The sequence below is a fragment of the Lampetra planeri genome, chromosome 9 (assembly GCF_965212315.1).
Source record: "Lampetra planeri chromosome 9, kcLamPlan1.2.h2, whole genome shotgun sequence".
NCBI classification, from domain to species: domain Eukaryota; kingdom Metazoa; phylum Chordata; class Hyperoartia; order Petromyzontiformes; family Petromyzontidae; genus Lampetra; species Lampetra planeri.
In genome coordinates this window covers 1782554-1807171 of record NC_136115.1, presented here as the reverse complement: position 1 = coordinate 1807171, position 24618 = coordinate 1782554, and the positions used below count along the sequence as shown (strand labels likewise).

Below are 24618 nucleotides of genomic sequence, written 5' to 3'. Positions count from 1 at the left end.
CGCACTTCTCAACGATGGGCTTCATCCATTCCAAGCTAAGGAACTCACTGGCGCCCACGATTGTGGAGGAGAAGCTCCTCGTGTTCATCAAGACCAACCTGCCCGCCGCATTCTACGACTACCCCGTGCCCGACGGCCCCCCGAGCACGATAGCAGCACCGACGAGGAAGCAGCCTAAGCCTTGGATCAGAGTTTCGTATTCATTAAAGCAGGTTTTAATTCCCCGAAATCGGGTTTAAATTGTATTAAAGAAAAAACCCGATGCCTGCGCTGGAAAAATCGGATTTTTTCCACCCATGGCCCGCTGACCATAACCACCATCGCCATCAATTAATAAAATATTTAGAAATACTTAAAAACCACGCTTTAATGAAATGTACCGTACTCGTAATGGCAGAACTCCACGACTCCAGGAAGTGGCCCCGCAGCTTGCCACAACGTAAGGGACCCCGTGGTGATTTACAGGCAACGTGAGTTGAGCGTGGACAATTAGACCCGTAAAAAAAGATTGTTTAAATATATATATGTTTAATGATAGAATATTGTATTGTCATCACTATGACACACCTATACCAAGTTTGCAGTCGATACGGCATTGGGAAGACGGTTGAAATTGAGTTACAAAATATGAGGATACGACAACAGAGTGAGTTAAATAAAAAGCGTGTAAAATGTTTAAAAATATGTTTTTTAATTTCTTATGATATAATAATATAGTCTTGCCATCAGTATGACATACGTATACCAAGTTTGCAGTCGATAGCACATTGGGAAGTGGGTAAAAATTGAGTTACAATATATTTTCAAGGATACGACAACAGGCGGAGTGAGTTAAATAAAAAAGCGTGTAAAAAAGAAGGATTGGCTGTGCGGAATGTGTGGGACGTGGGGGGTGGCGATGTCGACGAGGGAGGAGGGTTGGATGGTGGTTGCGTTTGCGCCTCGCCCGCTTATACGCCTATAAAAGCGCACCTTTTAAAATGCGCCACTCACAAACTACTTACTCCCCATCCCTTCTTCGAGACGACGAGACACCATGGCCGCGATGGTAAGGATTTGTTTGTCGAATGTCTTTTCACTGTCGTTGTTGTTGTTGTGGAGCAGCGCGGGCGGTCACGTTGTTCAAAAGCAAAACAAAAATAACCGCATCGACGGCGTGAACAATACACACGGCAGGCGCAGCTGCAGCCTGATAAAGGACATCGAACTATACGCAGTCTTGTCCGCTAACGGGTCTTGTAAGGTCAAACGTCTTGGTTGAGTGTTGTTATTGTCGAAGGGGCACTGGGTTTGATACGCGGGGGCAACGGTGAGCGTACTGCGCCATCCTGAATCCAGTGACCCAAAAGTTCCGTTCCTGGCCAATGCGAACATTACTCGGCGAGTGACGAGTCGGAACATGACCCCCATGTGGTTTGATTCGATCGTAAATAAGTGACCCGATGTCGAATGTAAACATCGGCACTGGGGAGACAAAGGTGGCTTGGCCACACCACGCCCTCGTGTTCCGTTCGCTAACAGCGCTCGCTCGCTCGCCCCAAAACGGTCTTCAAGGCTATACGGGGCATCGATCTGTGGCTTTGTTTTCACAGTCAAAGTGTGTTTTTCCACGCACGCACACGTTCATTGTTTTACCATGTTGACATAGCTTTGGCTAATCCAGTTAGCGAGCACCTATTTGATTAATATATCACCATCACGCGGTGAAGTGGTCTTGGCTAGGACCACGCACAGCCTGACGCGCTTTTGTCACTCCAGTGCCAGTGTTCAGTCGATCTCGAGGAGTCCCAAGCCTTGCGCGATTAGCAGTAGGTCATGGTGTTGTACGCCGTGTCGGGAATCAAACCTATGTTGCCTGGTTCTTGGCGCAGTTGGTGAACTATTGCGACACTGACTGATCTTAACCATCTGCTCTTCTCCCCTGGCACAACCACACACACGCACGTTAACACACACACACACTCTCACATGCACAACACACACGCACACACTGGGCTGACACACACGTACGCACGCATTCATTCGTACACATACGTATACATACACACGTGCGCGTGCACACACACGCAAACATCTGTGCACACACACCCACACACACGTGGATGCACACGCGCTCACGCACACCCAGAGAGCGGCTGTTGTGGCCGTGGTCGTGACCAGCCTCGTGGCGCTGTGCAGCGGCTTTTGCACAGTTCGAGAACCCGTTGCTCACGTGGAAACTCACGACGGAGGTGAGCTAGCAGGACTCGTCCCTAACGCACAACACCAGCATCGTTACCAGATGGTTATCATCGTCAGGCTTTATTTAGGCTTCATAATCAACGTTTTTGGGTTTAGATCGCGTTATTTATACATGTGTCGTAACCCTCCACCACCCGACACGGCCAATCAGTAAAAAAGTGTCACGTTGACAAAAGACAAATAGTTCACTGCTTTAGCCCACCGGTGTGTTGAAGCGTGAAACCACAACATTTACAATTTGAGTACGACGTTTCGCTGGTAATTCCATCCAGAATCATCGGGCAATTCGCCAGAATGGTGAGGCTCTGCTGTGTCTCCCGATCTTATATAGAGCAGCAGCAGGGTGACGTCATCATTAACTCATTAACTCATCAGCAGGGGGACATCCTGATGAGCTATGAAGCTTTTTTTCACAGGGATCCAGTATGGTCGGGTGAGCAAGTTTACAACAGCAAACAAAACAAAAACGACGAGAGTGCAAAATATAAAAAATGGTAAGCTAATCATGATAAATAGTATGCAACTAATATAAGTCCGATTCATCAAGATTGGGCAAGGCAGCAAAAATAACAAGACAGCCCCAGACCACATCGAGATAACACCACACAGCAATAGTCCCTCAATGAAATGGCACATCATCATCACAATCAACATTGCCACTTCATCATCATCATCATCATCACTGCCATCCCTCCATCATCTCTGCATCACAGGCGTGTCCCACCGTGCCCGGATCATCAACGTTGTGGAACAACGTACCCGGATGTATGTTAGTGCCCCAACGAAAGACAGTGATTCCCAATGGCAAATTAATAACTCGGAACGAAGTGAAACATTGGCAGAATTCTGGAGCGCAGTTGGCATTTCATTTCTGTTTACTCTCGCCACGGTGGCTAGGAGATGTTAACTACCTCGCCTGGTATACAGGAGGTCGTGGGTTCTATTCTAACCCTGACTCCTGTATATTTGGAGTTTGCGTTTAGAGTATTTGGCTGCTCTAGATTTCCACGTGATAAGCCACTTCGTTGAGCTATCATTTGTTGCCAGGTTGTTTCTGAAAAAGAGCCATATAGCTCAGTGGTGCCTTACCTGGTAAAATAAAAAAACGTGTTTAGTTTTAATAGTTTTTAAAGCTTCCATTGTATCTTGACCATCTGTTCCTTACTGAGCAATTATCTCAAACACTCTTTTTGCTCTGACGCCTCGAAATGTGCCGCATGAGAGGCGCGGTGACAGGAACAATGCAATATTATGATGACAGAGCTCACGTGAGATCGAGCGCACATAATGACACCGACTGTGAACTTTAGAGTACTCGGCAATCAGAAGGGACCTTTCACCGAAGCCAACTAGATTTGACCTCTGCATCTCGCCCAGGTGCTCAACAAACCGGTTGCCTGCATCCACCAAAAGATCACCCCTCGAGATGATTGATAGATGCCAAGGGGGTGATGACTACCATTTGAAGGAACATCTTGTTCTAGAATGCGCCTTCTCAATAACGTGGGTTTACAGCAACAACGACGACGTCCACGTCTCTGAGTATCTGCGGGTTCCGACAAAATGGTTTCACACGCAAACGAGTGTCCACGGAGCTCTGCAGAGTAAGAGGGCCTCTGTCGAGCTCGCATCCAGTGGGAGTCTTGGGCCACGAGTGGTGTGAGCAAGCAATTTGCGGAGGCTGCGAGTTTGACCTTTACCACCTTTTTAAATTCACCGCTCTGGCAATCGCCGAAGGCTTCTGTGTTTGTATAGGTCATGAGTTGCCGGGTGTAATGGTTCACATTTGAAGGCGAAAATAAAACGACTCCTTGAATTTCTTAACCGGAAAACCAACAGCAGCATCGCACCTCCTCCTGGCAGACGAATCCAAAACTCGCAATCCGATGTAGCTGTGGTCATCTTGCACCACACAGGGCCAGCTGCCATCAGGCAGTCCCTTGTAGGCGAATCAAAATAAGGCCCTCCGAGCGGTCCCGTCACCTTTATGGGCGCAACGTAATCCTAATTGCTGTTGTTCTTCTGGTGGTGGTGGTGGTCCCGTGAATACCCCGCCCCTCGACGTGGCAACACACAGTCCCGGTGCTCGTTTCCAGCGGCTGTTTGGACGAGCATGACAAACCCCGCAAGGAGGGTGTCGTTTGGCGGACCAGCGACTGCATGAGATGTTCCTGCTCCAGCGGGAGTGTGCACTGCTGCAGCATGTGAGTCTCGGCCCGTGGTGGCTACAAGCGTTGGTGGATCACCGCACACAATGTTGCCAAACTGCCCGTGCGCTTTCGAGGCCACACCACTGGGCCGCCAGCGTATTGCAAATATCTCAAGCTGACCGAAATGTCAAGAGCTTTCAAAAGGCTATTGCAGCCAGTGAAATCCTCACGTCGATAGTCTTCGTAGCTTGTGTTGTGTCACTAGGCCTCTGTGATCAAACACATTTGTCAAATTGTCCCAACTCTTTTGTCCACGTTTGTAAATGTTAATTTTTAAATTCTTCTGGCTATTGTCCTTCCAGACTAATGTTTTCAGGCATGCAATCTGGACTGCTTTCAACTCTATGAGTCTCATCGCAGAGTAATGCCTGTCAACATAATACTGTGGAGCTGGCAAATGGAAATGCACCACCTTAACAAATGGGGATTATTTTCAGGGCATGAAAAATAATGGATATTGTGTGAATTTCACGTCCGAGGAAATCTATCGCATGTATTACTCATAATGCTTTTCATGATATTATATTAATGAGTTAAGGGCAGGTGGGAGGAAAGAAACTGGAATACCAGGGAAATACCCACTACACATACGAGGGTGTAACACTCAAAATCTCCGCACAGATAAGATTAAGAAAGAATTTTGTAATCTCATTTCTTGATCACGCCGCACCTAACCTCCTGTGTGGATTTCTGCCCTCAGTGCGTTCCGGCCATCAAGGGGCTTCCCTAAGAGCTGTGAGCCGATCCTCGACAGGAAGCAATGCGTCTACAATGTGGTGAGGAAGAAGAACCATAAAGTGAAATGTCCCCTCTCGGGGCCTCAGGCGGCAGTGGGGAAGTGAACACTGGGCCCGTCAGCAGCCAGCCCTCCACAATCCTCACCACCACCAACACCCAATAACCACGCGCCATCACAACCACACACCCACCCGCCTCCCCCCCTCCCCACCAACACACACATACCATAACCGACTCCCATTGACCATTCACCATAACCATAGCACATCAACCAACAATACCACACCATCAACACCACGCACCATCGTCAGATACCACCAGCTTATCACATGTTGCCATCACCATCACAGTCACCCTACCAAGTGTTAGGCGGTGCCTCCCTTGGCGCCCACCTCGCCCGCAATCGCCGGGTCCTAGAATGACCACGGCGCCGTTGTCCTCCGTTTACTGGAGCCCTTAAACAGCCAGATCTGACGATAATTGCTTGGCACGGTGGTGTCTGTACGGCAGCCACCTCCTGCTTGTGTGGGTGGGAACAGTCCCACAGATGATCAGACGGTTACAAGTTCTGTGTCGCCCCCAACCTCCTGAAGCCCATTGCTCTGAATTCGGAACGATTCATTAAGTGGAAGTTGGAAAGGGAGGATGAGGAGTAGGAGAGGTTAATGCTCGATTATATCTTAGGTTTATTCCGCTAGTTTTTATTGTTTTTGTTGTTGCTACTCTATCGCTTGTGTGTTTATCGTTTGCCAAGAATCACAATCACATTGCATGTGCAGTACGTCCGGAGTTTCAGAAGTAGGCACCGCTCCAGGTGCTGTGGTCGAAATGTAGGGTTCTACTCTAGAAGTTCAGAATATCTGAAGTTGATTTGATATGCAATCGGATGTTCTTCAGCTATTATGAGCAACAACCATGCTTGATCCACTGCTGGATGAAGGCCTCGCAAGCACAGTGTCTCGTCAAGACACAATTTATGTTTAATGCATTTTAGGACAAGCGTGTTTGCCAAGTAAAATTCAGGGTCTTCCCAAACTCCCGTCGCGTGCTCTCTCTGGGTTTGTAAATTCCAAGTTTAACAATTGTCTCCGTTCAAATACAAATTAAGTCATCACATGCTGCACTCTCCGGATGATTGCTAAACGATGATTTGAGTTAATAGCGAGATCTTGTGTGTCCCAAGTGAGAGAGAGAGAGCGCACGTTAGATGAATCATCGCTCTCGTTTGCACGGGACGTGTTGTACCAATCATCAGGCACGTGCGGTGTGTAATGACTTCGTTTGTATTTTGAACATAGAAGACTGGTAAAAGGGGAAAGGTAAAGAGTGGAGTTTGTTAATCCTTGCCATAGTTGAGTTTCACCTAACCATTGTGCTGCCTTCAAGATATATAGCCACGTGATATTCATGTATCCGTACTCAGTCAACATGTATGCTTGTTAACGTAGGCTATTAAAAGTCTTATCAGCAAAGTGGTTTGTGTGTCGTTAATGTCCGTTCACTGCCGTTCGAGGGCCACCCTACACCGCACGGGGAGTGGGGATCACCTGCATCTCGCTGCACTGCCTTCTGCTTCTCACCACGCAGTCCCGCAGCCCGATGACCAGAACCCCCCCCCCTCCCCCAGGCTACGGCGAATCGGGGCGACTGCCCCGGACCCCGCGCTTTGGGGGAAGCCCCGCGCTTCGACGTCACGGTGTCAGATGCAATACTTCCCCCGTTTTAGGGGGCCCACACAGTTGGGCTTGTTTGTTTTTGTTGAACTTCTTTCGCACTGTACTTAGCTAACGGTGCCAATTATTGGTGCGGGGGGAAGGACAACAAACTAAACACAAACATCGGTTCTAAAGAAATTCGTTTTCAAGGTTGTTTTTGTTACGTATATAAGTACTGTAGATTTGCCCCAGGCTCCGCACCCCCCCCCCATGGACCACCCTGTCTACGACAACCTGCCTGTGGCTGGTGGCCACACTTTTCTCGCACTACCAATGATGAGGCATGCTGGGCTTTCTGAGATCGGATGACACCGGACACGTTGCGTGTGAGTCGTCCGTGCGCTATATTGTCATGGGTAGGGATAAAAGTGCAACATGAACATGTTCGCTTATGCCACTGCTGCCGGAAAGATTATTTTTAAGGACTATAGGTACTAAATCGTGACTGCAGGAATTCATATTCTTTGAGTCTTTCGGTAAAGCCACGTAGAAAGAAAAATAATAAAAAAATAATAACGATATTGTTATTTCTATTATATTTCAATCTACGTGGCTTTACCGAAAGACCCAAAGCATACTACAGGTACTGTTATTTGGTCTACTCTTCCACGCTGGTCAGACGAGATCTCGGAAGAGGTGGGAAGCACTCACACTTTACCCCACCACGAGCGAGATAACGGCAGCCTGAACCTAATTTAAACTGCCGGGTTAACAGCGGGGATTACTTTTTTAAACATGCCATTGTCCCAGCTGCCGCACAGGGAGATCGAACCGGCGACCTCTTATGAGTGCCGTGTCCTTGTCGGTATTCAAGTCCCTCCCACGCCGCCTCGGTCATTTGAGTTGTTGCGACCATAATTCACAACGCTGGTCATGTGTGTTGATGTTGGAAAGGAGACCGGGGTGGTGGTGGTGGGCGAAGTGGTGATGTAGAGGGGGGCTCGTGGGTGTGGTGGTTGGTGGTGGGGAGAGGTTGTGGTTTGTGGTGGGGAGGGTGAAGGTGGGGAGGGGTTTGGTGGTGGGGGGGAGGAGTTGGTGGTGGGGTGGTTATCGTGGTGGTCGAGGGGCCTCGCCCGTCCGCGCGATTCCCCTCACACTCCGCACGCGGCTCTGACGAACGCGCGTCTCGCCAAACGACACGACGCCATGGCCGTGACGGTAAGAGTGCATTAGTCCGTGGGTCACATTCCTCCACCGACTCAACGTGTGTTATGCCTCCACTATACACAATGTACGGGGGAGCCGTGGCGCGCTGTGGAGCTCAGTGCAAGTTCATTGTTTTGTTTAACCAGCCGATGATTCTCGAGTGCATGGTGCGCTGAGATAAACATCAGGACTAGGGAGACAAAGGCGGCCGGGCGCGGAAGCACACACAGACACGCACTCCTTTGGTAGATGTAACGTTATGAGCTGCCCCTACTGTTAGCGAGCACCTACGAAGGCCAGAACGGCACACGAGGGGGTGTGGGTGGCCAGCACTCAACCGCCCGCCTGTCTCCCGAGTGGCGATGTTTACACGACGCATTTAAAGCTGAGTCGACCTAGGGGAGGCCCAGGACAGCCGAAGATATTCGCCACTGTTATTGGTCGCGAGCGGGAATCGAAATCGGATTGCCGGGTTCTTTTTTTCACAGATGTCCCTACTGGGCACATGTGAAAAAAAAGCTTCATAGCTCATAGGACTCCTCCAACGTAAATACATATTCTGATTCTAAATTAAGATTTAAAGTTTTCGTGACTGCAGAGATTCATCTTCTTGGTTCTTTCGGTAAAGTTACATAGAAGGGAAATAATACAAATAAAACATAATAAAATACAATTCTCACGACGTTTCGGCCACAACGCAAACAGCCGTCCTCAGGTGAAGAACAGGTCTGTCGGAAAGACATTCAGACGCTGTCTTTCCGACAGACCTGTTCTTCACATGAGGACGGCTGCTTGCGTTGTGGCCGAAACGTCGTGAGAATTGTATTTTATTTTGTTTCATTTTTACTATTTTATTATTCTGATTCTGTACAGCGCGGTGCGCTAACCACTGTGCCACCGCTCCCCACATACGCTCACGCACGAACCCATACGCGCGCCCGCACACGCAGCGAGTCGCTCTTCACGCCTTGGTCGCGAGCGTCCTCGTGGCGTTCTCCAGCGGCGCTTGCTACCATCGACTTCCCAAGACTTACGTCGACACGCGTGGCCTGGGTGAGTTCACGGCACTGCCACGGACGGGCTGAGCACCTCTGACAGTTCATCGTCATCATTCCAGGCTCATCGTCGTCATCATCACTTCCACCGAATCCATTAACCAATAAATTGAAACTTGAGTCACTACCTATGAGATCTTCACTCAAAACTGCTCTAGAGGAGTTGTACACCCCTAGCTGCCAGTGCTATTCAGTGGCCTAAAATAAAAAGTGTCGCTCCGGATGATCGCTGCAAAGTATGACCTGTGTTTTGACTTAGTGTGCTGATCTTAAAGGTGCATTGAAAAATTATAATACTCCGATTGATGCTCCTGCTGTTGTGGAGTGACTCATGCAGCCAGCTATGGCTGCAGGGTTTTGGTAGTACATGTTGTTTATGTCATTTATTGTGAAAATTCCATCACAGTTCCTATGATCACTGTTTCATTGCTTTCATGGCTTTATTTTGGTGATTTTGAAAAGTGTCTTGGTTTAGCCATGTTTGTTTGTTGTAGTACAGAGTTAGACTGATGGCCTTAATCTAAGTTGTCTTGTGGTTGTTGTTGTTGTTGTTTGACTTGCATCCCACTGGGATTTTTGCACACAGCGTTGGTGTACGGTGCTTTTTTGCAATATTTTGCTGTCTTTCTTGGATTTTCTGTCTGCACTTAGTCACATATTCAATTTAAGATGGTTTTTTTTCATGTTTTTGTTTTTTGTTTGTTGCGGTTGCACCCGATTCAAGAGCCGAATGGCTCACAGGGCTATACCTAATAAATGAACTTGAACTTGAACACCACTGCCAGTAAATAGTCAATTTATCACCAATTTGATGACGACCATTATTATGAGTATTATTATCATCGTTCAATCTTGATTTGAAAACGGCAGTTTTTTTTCTGTCTGTGGTTGTTCCACCTGTTGACGGTTGCTTTGCGTTGCGATCGAAACGTCGTGATCTATTATTTTTCTATCTACGTGAATTCAGCGAAAGAACCAAGGAGTATTATCATCGTTCTTCTCACCACTTCTCAATATCGACCCTTCTCGACTTTAACGGGCATAATCCGGTCAATTTCGGGTCGCTTGCAATTCATGGACCTTTGGGAAGCTGCATTGACTTCTGATTACCGAACGAAAACATTACAAGGCCGCGCTCATTACACACAAAGTGCTTGCCACAAATGAACCACAAGACCTTGCTGATCTCGTCAAGGAAAATAAACCATCATCACGCAAACTCCGGTCATCCTCGCTGCGGCTTTTGGCTAAACGTCGAACAAAAATGGTCACCGCATCGCGCGCTTTCTGATGCGCTTCTGCAACCGTATGGAACGCTCTTGGCAGTCCCGGTACGCGTGTCGAGTGGCTGCTTGGACGAGTTTGACGCACTCCGCGAGGACGGCGAGAGGTGGAGAACCAGCGACTGCATGGATTGTTCCTGCTCTGGCGACGAGGTGCGCTGCTGCGACGCGTGAGTAAGGGGCTGAAGGGGGCAGCCCTGCATTTGCTCGATCGGCGATTTTGCGGAGTGTGCATTAGCACGTAACAAATAAGAGCGACGCCAAAGTGATGCCTACGGAAAGAACAGACAATGTCAGAACAACACGTTGGAGGCAGTGACGGATTATCCTCGTGGCAAAAGTAGCAAATGCTACGGGCCCCGCACTTTCAAGGGCCCTGCGCTAAATGCTTTCAAACTATCAATTTACGGTTGAGTGATTCTGCACTTGCTCTATTACTATAGTACTATACTGCCTTCAACTTTCTATGAACGACTGGGTGTTTAAGGTTAGCGATGTGTCGTATTATCTGGCTGTATAGCAAATTAAAAAATACAATTACTTGACGATGCAAGTAAAAAATGTGTGTTTTAATATTTACGTGTTTTCTTTTATTTATTTAGGGCCCCTTTATAACATATGCTACAGGCCCCGCACTAGCTTCATCCGGCACTGGTTGGAGGTACTGGCAAAAATTGTGCGCAATCTAAAATTTGTTTAGTTTTTTAGGGTCCTCACCGCCAGGGGTGCTTATTGGCGACCATAGCATCGGCGTGCGGTGGATGTTGGGTTTAACAAGGAAGGACAGGGGGGTGAGAAATGAAGAAGTGAGAGGAAGACTCAAGGTGGTAGAAATCACAGAGAAGATGGGAGAGAGAGAGAGAGACATAAGGTCGGTGTGGTTCGGTCATGTTGAGAGACGACAGGACAATGATGTGGGTCACAAGGTGCAAGTGATGCGATTAGAAGGACAGAGATGAAGAGGAAGGCAGAAGCAGAGGTGTGGGGTAGGGGGCGATGTGGTGCGATCGGTGGCCCGAGGGGCAGAACGAGAGATGGCGCAGGGCAGCGTGGAGAAGGTTGGCAAGCACAGCGGACACCCCCACGTGAGTGGAACAGACGCGTGGAAGAAGAAGAAGAAGAGTCGGAGTGCATCCCCCGTGTCATCGGCGTGTGTGTGTGTGTACCGAGGAACCATGTGACGGACAAACACTGTGATTCAGGCAGTTAACCCGAAACCATCCCCGTGCGTGTCCTGCGTACGGGGACGAGTGGCGAATTCCCAAATGTAACTCGGGAAACTTTTTGCAACGTCCCGACATCATCAAACACACCCCCCCCCCTCCTCTTGAGAAAGCCACGCTTGGCAGTGCGCACTCCTCGCCGTGTCTTTCCTGAAATGCGCGACTCTCCCCCTGGGCGGCTGTCACAGCCGGTGAAGCAGCAAACCGCGAGAGCACCCAGACCCCTTCCCACCACCCCGAAGAGGGTGCAACACTCAAAATCTCCGCACAGATAACATTCAGAAATCGATTTTTGTTATCCTTTTTCTTGATCACGCCGCACCTAACCTCCTGTGTGGATTTCTTCCCGCAGTGCGTTCCGGCCCTTAATGGGCTTCCCTTCGAGCTGTGAGCCGATCCTCGACAGGAAGGAATGCGTCTACAAGGTGGTGAGGAAGAAGAACCATGAAGTGAAATGTCCCCTCTCGGGGCCTCAGGCGGCAGTGGGGAAGTGAACACTGAGCCCGTCAGCCAGCCAGCCCTCCACAATCCTCACCACCACCAACACCCAATAACCACGCGCCATCACAACCACACACCCACCTGCCTCCCAACCACCAACACCCACATACCATACTCGACTACCATTGACTATTCACCATAACCATAGCACATCACACAACAATACCACACCATCAACACCACACACCATCGCCAGATACCACCAGCTTATCACATGTTGCCATCACCATCACAGTCACCCTACCAAGTGTTAGGCGGTGCCTCCCTTGGCGCCCACCTCGCCCGCAATCGCCGTGTCCTAGAATGACCACGGCGCCAGATCTGACGATAATATATTGAGGTCCTTAATTTGAATTCATGTTTCAGCCACCTGTAATTAAAGCTGGGTTCTGAAATGTAACCGGCAATGAGTTCCTCGTGACTGAAATATTTGATTTTTCCCCAACAAATTTGTATTACTTCAGCTCTAAAAAACTAAACATTTACATTTGTATAGCCTTGTGATGAACGCGCTTTGCAGAAAATTACAAGGGTGTACTGCCCAACAAACAGTCATCCATATCATTGAGGTCTGCCCTTTAGAAGGTGGAATTCAAAGAGGCCGAGTTTCATCTCGATGATGTGACGGTTGAGTGGCGAGGAGATGTTGCCTCCCTCGCCTGGCACACAGGAGGTTGTGCGTTCGATCCCGGATCCCTATTGTATATCTGGAGTCTGCATATTCTCGCTCCCCGTATTGGTCGCGAGGATTGTTCTCCGGGTTCCTCCGGTTGTGTCCCTCCTCGATGGTGGTGTCTGTACGGCAACCACCTCCTGCTTGTGTGGGTGGGAGCAGTCCCACAGATGATCAGTCGGTTACAAGTTCTATGTCGCCCCCAACCTCCTGAATTCGGAACGATTCATTAAGTGGAAGTTGGAAAGGGAGCATGAGGAGTAAGAGAGGTTCATGCTCGATTATATCTTAGGTTTATTCCGCTAGTTTTTATTGTTTTTGTTGTTGCTACTCGATCGCTTGTGTGTTTATCACGTGCCACGCTTCACAATCACATTGCATGTGCAGTACGTCCGGAGTTTCAGAAGTAGGCACCGCTCCAGGTGCTGTGGTCGAAATGTAGGGTTTTACTCTGGAAGTTTAGAATATCTGAAGTTGATTTAATATGTAATCGGATGTTCTTCAGCCACGATCGATCCACTGCTGGATGAAGGCCTTCCAAGCAGCCACCATCTCAGCATTTCAGTACTTTATATTACATCGTATTTGCTTTAGTGATCTTACATCGTACTAATTAGTAAAATACATACAACACCATTCATGTGTTTGGCTTTGTTTCTTCTTCTGAAAACTTGTTCCAGTTCTCATAATAAAGAATGTAGCTTCATAATCCAACGTTGTGCAGCCAGTCTCTGTCTCCACCGCCAAGAATACAGCAGAAAACCCCTTCCCAGCGCGGGTTTCCTCCCCCCACCCCCCCCCCCCAAAAAAAAAAATCGGCGGATTTGGATTCCGGTAAATTTCGCCGATCGTGCCCCTTGCGATTCGACCATCCACGTCTGAGCGCGAGATCCACGCCGCTCGCCGTCACGTGCACTGCCCGCGAGCTGCCACCGTCTCCCGCGCGGCTCATCGCGGGACCCAGTGTCGTTGCCGGCACCCAGCGACGTTTTTTCTCTTCTCACTTCACCAGTGCCCTCTTTGGTTGATTTTGCAATGGCCCCGCTCGAAACATAATCTCAAGTGGTCGTGAATGTAGTGAAGATAAGCAGAAGATCGAACCCACGAACCTCTTGTGTGCCGGGCGAGGTAGTTAACATCATTCCACCGCGACGTTTTAAAAAAGAAAAATCAGGATCTCCCACTTTCCAGTCCTCGGGACCCACCACGCCCCGTCTCTCTGTATTTACTCCTCCCCATTGAAATCAAACTTCATTCGTTCCACGCTGCACGCACCCGATGAGTATTATGAAACACGACCCACGCGATGCGCTAAGCAATTAATGCTGTCTGCGTAAAGAGTGACGATTCAAATGAAGATTGAGATCTCGGTATGGTCGCGCGTGTGTGCACGAGCCACAGACATCGACAATTGCTTGGCACGTCACGTGGGACGTGTTTAACAATCATCCGGTGCGTGTAGCTTGCGAACGAGTTAATGGGAGGAGTAAATTGGCAAAGGCAGAACGAACGGAGCCGTGGTGCGTCGCGAGGAGTGATGTTTGGGAAGCCCTGAGCCCGACGCCAATGCTTGTTTATGTATGTGCACACATGAGTGGGGAAATCATGTATAGACATGCCATGTGTAAGACATCGTGACGCACCACACGAGATCACGGGAGATACACGCGTGAGCGGACTAAATGTATGCACACAATTGAGGATGAGTGGTCACATTACGCAGCCCGCAGGCGACTCAATCCACGCTTAAGAGGCCCCTGCTGCAGTGCACTGACGCTGGCTAACACGGAATGTTCTCAGACGCAAAGCGTCCAATTAATCACATTTAAGTGTTTAACGACGTCAACCCAGCTCACATCTGAAAGCAGTTATGCAGCCTTTGTTTTTATACAATTCACGACCACCACCACCGCCGCCATCTCCGCCACCTCTAACTACTAACCGCTATTCCTTCACTAGCACCAATACCAACAATCCGCCACTAAGTGACGGCGACGTCACCACGGTGCCTGTGCCAGGCCAGGTGCACTTTGAGGCCACGTGATGTGTTGAAGGCTCGCTGACAGGAGGAGGTCTCGAGACAAACCCAGGTGACATGGGTTGGCTGACTGAGATGACCGGTAGATGCACCAGCTGTACCCGCTACTGTGCCAACTTGCTGCAGGTTTTCAAGCCTTTGTCAATCCACTGAACTGCGACCAGGGATCGAACATCTGATGAGCAGGGATCCTAATGCATGGCGCTACACCAGCGCGCCCACCGCTCGCCCCATTCAAGGTACATTGACCGTAAAATATTAAATCCGCTAATTTGCATGCATACATGTGTCAATGTTAAACTTCTTTCGGACCATGCGGAGACAACCGTGCTAATCGGAGATGCGAGGGAAGGACAACAAACTAAACACAAAAAATGAGTTTTCAAAAAAGTAGTTTTTAATTTAGATTTAAAAGTGCATAGCTTCGGTGGCTTCATAATACCGGAAGGGAGAGCGTTCCAGACGGCCGCAGAAGCGCATTTGAAAGCGCGCGAAGCGGTGACCGTTTTTGTTCAATGGCTAGTCAACAGCCGCCGCTGCTGCTGCGATGATGACCGGATGTCGCGTGATGGTTTCTGCTCCATAACGAGGTCAGCAAGGTATTTTGCTTCAATTGTGGCAAGCGCTTTGTGTATAATGAGCGCGACCTCTGTAGTAGCCTACAGAGGGTCTAGTTGCGTGGGCGATTACGGGAAAGCTGAATTGCTCATTTTTTTGAAAAAATTGTCCGGCCAAGAATATTAATAATATTATTTTAGATAAATATTTCATCACTTGGAATGCACAATAAGACCCAGAGGAAACGTAACGGGAAACGTGTCATAATTCTAAACACATGTTGTTGGTTGTAAGATTTGATCTTGACACTCAAGGGCCCATATATTTGGCCTCCACTGTTACCGTATTTTTTGGTTCATAAGATGCCCTTGCAAAGTAAGACGCACCCGAAATATGTGCTCAGTGTTAATTAAGTTAAACATATTTGTCACCCACGGATTCATTTCTAAGTCGATATTTTCTGGAACGCTGCTCGGCTGGCTTGGAGCATGGAGTATCGGTGTAATATTGGTTAATATTTTACTTTCATGAAAATTAAGTGTTTCAGGAAAATTGCACCTCACGGCTGCAAGCGAGAAGCCAACCAGGCGGTTAGCCGGCGCCAACAATTTTCCAAGCGCTGCATTCCTCTATCAAGATATTTTAAGCCAATTACTGAGCGTTTATATATGTATGTGGGAAGAAACCGGAACACCCAGCGAAAACCCACACGTGCGAGGGGGAAACACTCTATCCCACATAGAAGGGACAGAGATGACAGTCCGCACTTTGCTGTACCGCTTCTCCTTGGCAAGCAAATGTATGGCTCCTCATAAATGTCCACGGGAAGGGAGTTTCGCAACTTCTGTATGTGAGCCACTAACCCTCACCCCCTGGATTCGAGGTCACGTGCATAGCCGCCACCAACGTCAGAAATATGCCACTCGCGTTATCTATCCAGATGAGAAAAAGTTAATAATAAGTTACTTCTATCCATAACCAACAATATTGTAACCTACTTTCCTACTTTCCTATCATCGCATGAATATGCTTAGAAGCAATATTAATATTTTAAAATAATATTGATGTCACAATCATTCTCGGAAAGGCGTTCTGGCTGAATTTAAGCACTGAAAAGACACGCATCAGATATAAGATCAATCCTCAACTTTATCTTTAAAATAAATTTGGCCAGAATTATAAGAATACGGTATCGTCTATTGTATACTGCAGTTTTCCACGCCATTTGTCAATGTCCATGTTTCTGAACCATGTGTCAGAACAGGGGATGTGCAGCATTGGGGAGTAACGTTTTACAAAGTTTACCAGTACAGCTCCGTGAACAAAATCTAAACAAAGTCGTTAGTAATACTGCCCTAACAATACAAAAAAACATAATAACACGATAGACGACGTTTCAGGCAATGGCCCTTCTTTATAACAGAGAGATACCCAGTGAGCTTGCCCACGAGGAGTACGGAGCGCTGCAGGCGCTGTCTACGTGATGCTGCTTGGACAGCTGATAAACAACCTCTCTTGGACGTGTTTTCGGGTTGAACCACGTGGTATCGGAGCGAAACGTCGGGCATTATGACGAATAACACGCGACACAACCCGAGGACCTATCGGAGAGCTGCACAGCACAATCGCGAAAACCTGACAGCGCAGCTTATAAAGCAGCGGTCCTAAACGCGTGGAACGAAACCTCAAAAACCTTTCAGCGAGGGTTCAGGCTGCGGCATGGATACCGTGCAGGAGAAGTGTCGATGGGGGCGATGAGAACAGCGCCACGTGGCGGCGAAGACTAATACACAATGCAGACTAATACACAACGCAGACTAATACACAACGCAGACTAATACACAATAAAGATTAATACACAACGCAGACTAATACATAACGAAGACTAATACACAATAAAGACTAATACACAACGCAGACTAATACACAACGCAGACTAATACACAATAAAGATTAATACACAACGCAGACTAATACATAACGAAGCCTAATACACAATAAAGACTAATACACAACGCAGACTAATACATAACGAAGCCTAATACACAATAAAGACGAATACACAACGCAGACTAATACACAACGCAGACTAATACACAACGCAGACTAATACACAATAAAGATTAATACACAACGCAGACTAATACATAACGAAGCCTAATACACAATAAAGACTAATACACAACGCAGACTAATACACAACGCAGACTAATACACAACGCAGACTAATACACAACGCAGACTAATACACAATAAAGATTAATACACAACGCAGACTAATACATAACGAAGCCTAATACACAACGCAGACTAATACACAACGCAGACTAATACACAACGCAGACTAATACACAACGCAGACTAATACACAACGCAGACTAATACACAACGCAGACTAATATACAACGCAGACTAATACACAACGCAGACTAATACACAACGTAAGCATGCCTCTCTAGCATCGCGTTCAAAACACCCCCCCCCCATCATCATCGCCATCGTGCTGCCGTCAAACCCAACAATGGTTTCAAGGGCGTGGAGGCCCTCGCACTGATGATGTGTCATCATGGTCAAAAATTGGTGAAGAACACTGCTCTGGGTGATTGGCAGGTCTGTGTGGTGGGGTAGAGCGTGGGCATTCGCACCTCTTCCAAGATGTCTTTGCCAGCGTGGAAAAACAGGCAAAATTAACTGGATATCTCCCTCTTGTGGATGGCCCTTCCTTTGAGCGAACAATTACGAGGGATCTATTGGCAATTGTGTTCTTAATAGTTCATACTCTTAGTTCTTTCGGTAAAGTCACGTAGGTAAAAAATGAAATTAATAAAAAATAAACAATAAAAATCACGACGTTTCGGAGGCAACACAAGCTTCCGTCTTGAGGTGAAACTGAAGCTTGTGTTGCCCCCGAAACGTCGTGATTTTTATTGTTTTATTTATTTATTAATTTTAATTTCATTTTTTACCTACGTGACTTTACCGAAAGAACTAAGAGTATGAATCCTTGCAGTCACAAAAACTTCAAATCTAGAATTCTTAATAGTTGTCATAATTTTTATTCTTATTTTGTTTTCATTTCAGCAAAAAATACATTTTAGAACTGCTTTTTGTGTTTAGTTCGTCGTCCTTCCACAGCACCTCCGAATTGTACGGGTGGCTATGTACGGTGCGAAAGAACGTTCAACATACATGCGTACAGAGATGGTTAGCGAATTGACTACAGCCAGAGGATTTATTTTGCTATCGAACAATGATGGATTATTCTGCGTTTGGGTAAAACACATTTAAACAAATCTCCACACATAAATTCGCCAACTTTCCATCCATGTCATTAATAAAGAAATATCCGTTGACATTTTCACTCGTGCGTGTTGATACATTTGATGTCTATGCGATTATGATGTATTGTTAATGCAAACACAACGTAAATTGTAACATTGTTTGTCTATATCAGTAAACTAACTTATAGGCCATCTGATATCGGTTCATTAATTTACACGATTTCGTACGCCCGTTCCGTATACGTGACAACATTTAGAAAATAATCGTGGAATACACGAAGGCTGCTAATATGTGTATGTAAACATATGTTCTCGCAATCTGGGAGGTCACAATAATAGTTTATACAAACCTAAGATAAAAAAAACTGTAAAAATATGTTTTATAGAATCATATTATGTGTGTCTGCAGTATATGGGTAGGTTCAAAAAGATGATTCCCCCTTAAATCAGGCACATTTGTAAGCAAGGCTGTCTTGTGTGTATGCACTGGTAAGGATTCCCAATCTGTTTCACTAAATATTGTTTAGAGATTTGTAACAATGTTAAAATCAAGTTGATGTTCTGCATATGCGTGCAGATAATTCTACTGCTAGCCGGTGGACTGGCATACGAAATGGTAAATAATAATAATAATAAAAACGTCATTTCTAGAACACATTTGTCAAATAATAACAATGTCATTTCATATATGCAGGAAAGCTTGAGTCTCACGAGTTAATTATTTACAGACGGTTCTGCGACATTGTTATGAGTTTTTCCGCCAATTACTTAAATTATATTTTGCAAACGAAGACAAACCCCACCACGCATCCTAGAGGCTTACACCCTCGAGCTCTACACAGACAGATTTAATAATCCCCTGCTGTGCTCCCCTAATATGATACAATTATCGTTTATGCAGCATCTCAAGGCAACTACGGAAAGCGGGCGAAACAACAGCTGAGAATCATCCGCAAAAATGAAATCTGAACAGCGTCATCCATAAGCGCCGACCAAAGAGTGTACGTTGTAGATTTAATGGTCCAATTGCGACATTTTTAAAACAACAGCATCAGAGTTCATTCGGTCCACTCGACTATTTTGCAAGCTGTTTGTGTCAATGCTGAGCGCTTGCTTCCGCCAGCCACATGCATGGATGTTGTCTCACATCCATGCATGTGGCTGTCTCTTCTGAAAAAGAGCTACGTATAGCTCAGTGCGCCTTTGCTGGTCAAATTAAAATAAAAAGCTGAGTTTTAGTTTAGTAGCCACACTTCGCCACACGGGGTCTGCTGATCCAATGACTGTGCTGGACCCATATCCTGTGGGTCTTTCGGTAAAGTCACGTAGATACTACGTCAAGAATATGAATTACTGCAGCCACGAAAGCTTTAAGTCAAGATTGTGCTGTGCCCATTTAAACTTCTGGGCGGAAAGAGGCAGTGAGGGGTGGCGGGAGTGGTGTGGGGGGGTAAGTTTAGACACTGCATGGACTGCGGAGAGGGGAGCGACTCTTGCAGAGGTCGCAAACGGGTTTTGATTCCTTACCCGTACCCGGCCGCACCAGGGTCAAAAACGGGTACCCGTACCCTACCCGATACCCGGCTACCCGTACCCGGCCGGGTACGGGTAGGGGAAGGGTATCAGGTACCCGATTGCGACCTCTGGGATGAAGCCATGTTGCAGGCGCGGGTGGGTTGATTCTAGGAACTTGAATTGTGAGAAGAGACAAGACGTTGGGAAATGAGTGACAAACGGTTACTCACCAGTGACTCACGGTCTACCCGTACCCGGCCGCACCAGGATCGCAAACGGGTACCCGTACAACGTGCCACGGGTACGGGTAGCCGGGTATCGGGTAGGGTACGGGTATCAGGTACCCGGTTGCGACCTCTGCGCTCTTGCCACGATGGGCAGAGCGCCGGGCGGACAGAGCCACTGCGAGGACGCAACAGCTGTGACGCGTGTGCGTGGACTGCGAACCTCAACATTTGGCCGCGTGAGCAGATTTACGCCGCCCGCATGAGGCTTCTAAAGGGGCCCTCAGACGTAGTTCTGGGTGACATCAGGGCTCAGGCCCCCTCCGCCGGACCGGTTCCCGGAAATGTGATGAAGTTGAAACTGCTCTCTACAACGTGCCACGGGATAGCAGCCAGGTTGTAACCATTCAATGGATCTTCATAATATGTTTTTGTGGGTTAGATCGCGTAAATATAAATGTGTCGTTAAACCCGCCACCACCCGACACAGCCAATTGGTAAGGTTTGTCACCTAAACAGGACGTGGCCAATTCGTCACTAGTACAGCACACCGGTTGTGTGTTGGAGAGCAAACCCACAACATGTACAATCTGAGTACGACGTGTGGCCAATAATTACAGCTAGCTGCATCAGGCGGGCAGCCAGATTTGTGGATCTTTATCATGGATCTTGATTTTACGTTGCAATGTCGCCTTGGCCTGGTGCACATTTACAACGGAAAGGGATCGGTACAGGGGACACGGAGTAAACAGGGAATGTAAAACAGAAGCCCGTCACGACCTCTCAGCGACGAACACCAACTGAGAAGAGTCAATCGCAACAGCGCCCAACGGATAGCAAAATAAAGGTATTATGGTGCGTGTGAAATACATTCAATAATTGAAAAGCAAAGAGATAATTACACGACTCCAGGAAGTGACCCCGAAGCTTGCCATAACATAAGGGACCGTGGTGATTTACAGCCAACGTGAGTTGAGCGTGGACAATTAGACCCAAGCCGAAACATAACATGTAAAAAAGATTGTTTAAAAAAAAATGTTTGATAGAATATAGTATTGTCAGCAGTATGACATACGTATACCAAGTTTGCAGTCGATACCACATTGGGAAATGGGTTAAAATTGAGTTACAAGATTTGAGGATATGACAACAACAACAGACAGAGTGAGTTAAATAAAAGCGTGTAATAATAATAAAAAGCCACGTTTTGTTGTTATATTTCTCAGCGTACAAAATTGACCGCGTGCAAGTCCAGAACATACCAGGAGCGGTAAATCTAAATCACCGAACCGGGAGAATGATTTTTTTTTCGTCCAACGACAACACGATTGCAAGAGCATAAATGCAAAATAATTCACGGAAAAGACGAAAGGGAGAGCGCTGTCACATGTGTCGGCATCTATGAGTCACGTGCGCGGTGTCTGACTTAATCTACAGCAGCCAGTTGCTGTGTTCACTCGGACCCGACTCGTGTGTGTGCTCGGGGTTGTAAACAAGGCGCGCGGGGCAAAGATTGAAAAATTACGTTCGATGTTAGGAGGGCAACAACATCACAAGCCGTCAACTGGGGACCTCAAAAAACCCCGACATCTCTCTCTCTCGCTCCCTCCTCCTCCTCCCACACACACTCTCCATTTCCTTTGGCGCCCTACGCAAGGAGCGGAGGGGGAGGGGAGCGATGGGAGTGCCGAAGGAATTGGTCAGGGTGCCAGATCGGAAAGCCAGCCCGTCCAGGTGTGAGCGGCCAACCCCCCCCCCCACGTCTTTCCCGTATTTGTGTTTGAGAGAGAAAAGGGAATTGAATTGTAAACTTGGCTGTCTCCTATTTTGTAGAAAAAATAATAAAGTGCGGATATCCTTGGTCACCTCGATTGTGTGCGTGAAGATTCATCGGCGTTGTCACCCTCTCTCTCTCTCTGCTTGGGGTTTCGACTCTCGGGACGAGTTGGCGAGTGACGAAGAGTTTTGTTTTCCATCTTCGCTTTGGCTTGCGAAATAAATCAAATCAAAGGTGGCCGGGTGGCTCACAGGTTCAGATGCCAGATCGCCAGGCGGTGCCGGGTTTTCCTCGTAGCAAGAGTAGCTACACATGTAGTGGCTACACATGTAGTAGCTACACATGTAGTAGCTACACATGTAGTAGCTACTACTACTGTAGCATCTGGCATCTGTGTAGCTACTACACATGTAGTAGCTACACATGTTGTAGCTACTACACGTGTAGCTACTACACATGTAGTGGCTACACATGTAGTGTAGTTATTATCATTGCACTTGTTATAGAGCAAAGCCTCACTGAGTCTCAAGACACCTTTTCAGGAGGTTCCTGCCACGTTTTCGCAGGAGGGGGCGATATTGCTGCTGCTGCTGCTGTGATTCCGGTGGAGTTGTTTATAGGTAGAGTACTTTTCACCATTGGGATGCTATTTGGTCAATACCAGTTATACCACCGACGAGCACGCTAGGCTACCTCTTGTGCGAAAGAGGTTCAACAGAAAGACATACGTAGCGATGGGAGAAAACCCGAGAGCCCAGAGGGAACCAATGCAGAACAGGGGGAGAAAGTACAAACTCCGCACACAGATTGGCACTCGGGTCAGAAATCGAACTCTAAACTTCTTAACGCGAGGCACACGTGTTACCACTGTGCCACCCTGATACCCTCGAGTTGATGATATTAGCATCATCACCAATGACTGCACACGCAAAAAAAAACCCATCATATTACATTTTAGTTTTCGCTCACGTTGATGTGTTCCAGATCTGATAGTTAGAAATGTGAGTTTGATTGACAGGCGACAAACACTGTTCGCATGGCCTGTGAAAGGTGTGCTGCTAGCATGGATCAAGAGGATTAATTGAAGGGACTTTCAGTCGTACAGTAGTACTCAAACATCATTTATCCCGGACCTTTCTCCCTGCGAGAGTTCCGAGTGAAAATGTCTTCACGTCGTGGAACGCCGCTGATAATTTGGAACGCAACCTGCAAAACAGGAAACACGATTGCAACTGCCGTGTCCGGTACCTTCACCCCCTTCCGTGTCTGTCCATACCATGCAGCGGGAGCGCGTTGACAAGGCTTAAAGTCACAAGCCGTGTTGACAAATGTGACTTGTGACTGCTATCCTGACCCTTTATGCCTTGTTGTGGTGCTGGACTGTTGGTGTTTTGCTGCCTTGCCCAAGCTTGCATTTAACGTTCAAAAAAATCGGGAGGAATGCATTTACTTATGCAATCTGTGCTGAATTACTTTATCTATATTTACCTATTTTAGTGGCTTGCATACCTATTTCTTTATTTAGCAACTCCTCTCGGTTTTTTTGTCTTGTTTGTTTTTGTTGCTCGCTGACCCCATACCCCGACTGAACGTCTGTGAAAATGTGCTCCATAGCTCATCGGATTCCTCCAGGATTCATATAGATTCTTAAGCATTTGTGTTTATAGATGACTCCCAAACCACCGCTACAGGTCACGGCACAGGTCAAAAAAGGTCTCGGGTTCAGCGATGGGTGGCGCCACTGTTTGAGTCGGGGGGGGGGGGGGCGGGTGGTGGGTGAGGGGGGGGCTCACTTTGATGTCTTGTAGACTGGGATCTGACGTGAGATGGAGATGCGGCCCTGCAATTGCTTCCGCGAGCCACCGCAGGCTGGAGGGCCGGAGGGCCTGTGGTGGCTCGAGGTGATATCGGCCTGCCCTTCCATGCTGGCCAGACGCGTCTGAAGATGTTGGTGTACCCACCTCGCGTGCTATGCAGGTGGTGGCGAGATGGTAACTCCCTCGCCTGGTATACAGGAGGTCGTGGGTACGAACCCGACCCTGACGCCTGCTGTATATTTGGAGTTCGCGTGTTCTCTTTCTCTCTCTCTCTCCCCGTGGTCACGTGGATTTTTCTCCGGGTCCTCCTTCACATCCTTCACATTTAGAAACATGCACTTAGAGTATTTGGCTGCTATACATTTCCACATGATGAGCCACTTTGTTGAACTGTCATTTGCGGCCTGCTGGCTTCTGAAAAAGAGCTACGCAGCTCAGTGGGCCTTACCTGGTGAAATAAAAAAAAATGGTTTTGGCTTAGTACCCACACTTCACCACTCGGGACCTGCTGGTCTACTAACTCTGCTGTATCCATTTAAACTGCTGGGTGGAAAGAGGCAGTGAGGGGTGGGAGGTTTCACAAACTTGCCCTCCATTGTTTCAGCTGGCGCGCCAGGTGATGG

At 47.6% G+C, this 24618-nt stretch overlaps 2 protein-coding genes across 2 annotated transcripts; both read left to right on the top strand.

Moving 5' to 3' along the window:
- Positions 1-903: 903 nt before the first annotated feature.
- Positions 904-6661, top strand: LOC144720550 (beta-microseminoprotein-like). Its single transcript, XM_078597342.1, has 4 exons — positions 904-1048; positions 2129-2231; positions 4319-4445; positions 5152-6661. Exons 1-4 carry the CDS (start codon positions 1037-1039, stop codon positions 5291-5293), a joined length of 384 nt encoding a protein of 127 aa, XP_078453468.1. The 5' UTR covers positions 904-1036; the 3' UTR covers positions 5294-6661.
- Positions 6662-7962: 1301 nt separating this feature from the next.
- LOC144720549 (beta-microseminoprotein-like) lies at positions 7963-13499 on the top strand. The gene is made up of 4 exons (XM_078597341.1): positions 7963-8062; positions 9001-9103; positions 10432-10558; positions 11964-13499. Exons 1-4 carry the CDS (start codon positions 8051-8053, stop codon positions 12103-12105), a joined length of 384 nt encoding a protein of 127 aa, XP_078453467.1. The 5' UTR covers positions 7963-8050; the 3' UTR covers positions 12106-13499.
- The last annotated feature ends 11119 nt before the right edge of the window (positions 13500-24618 follow it).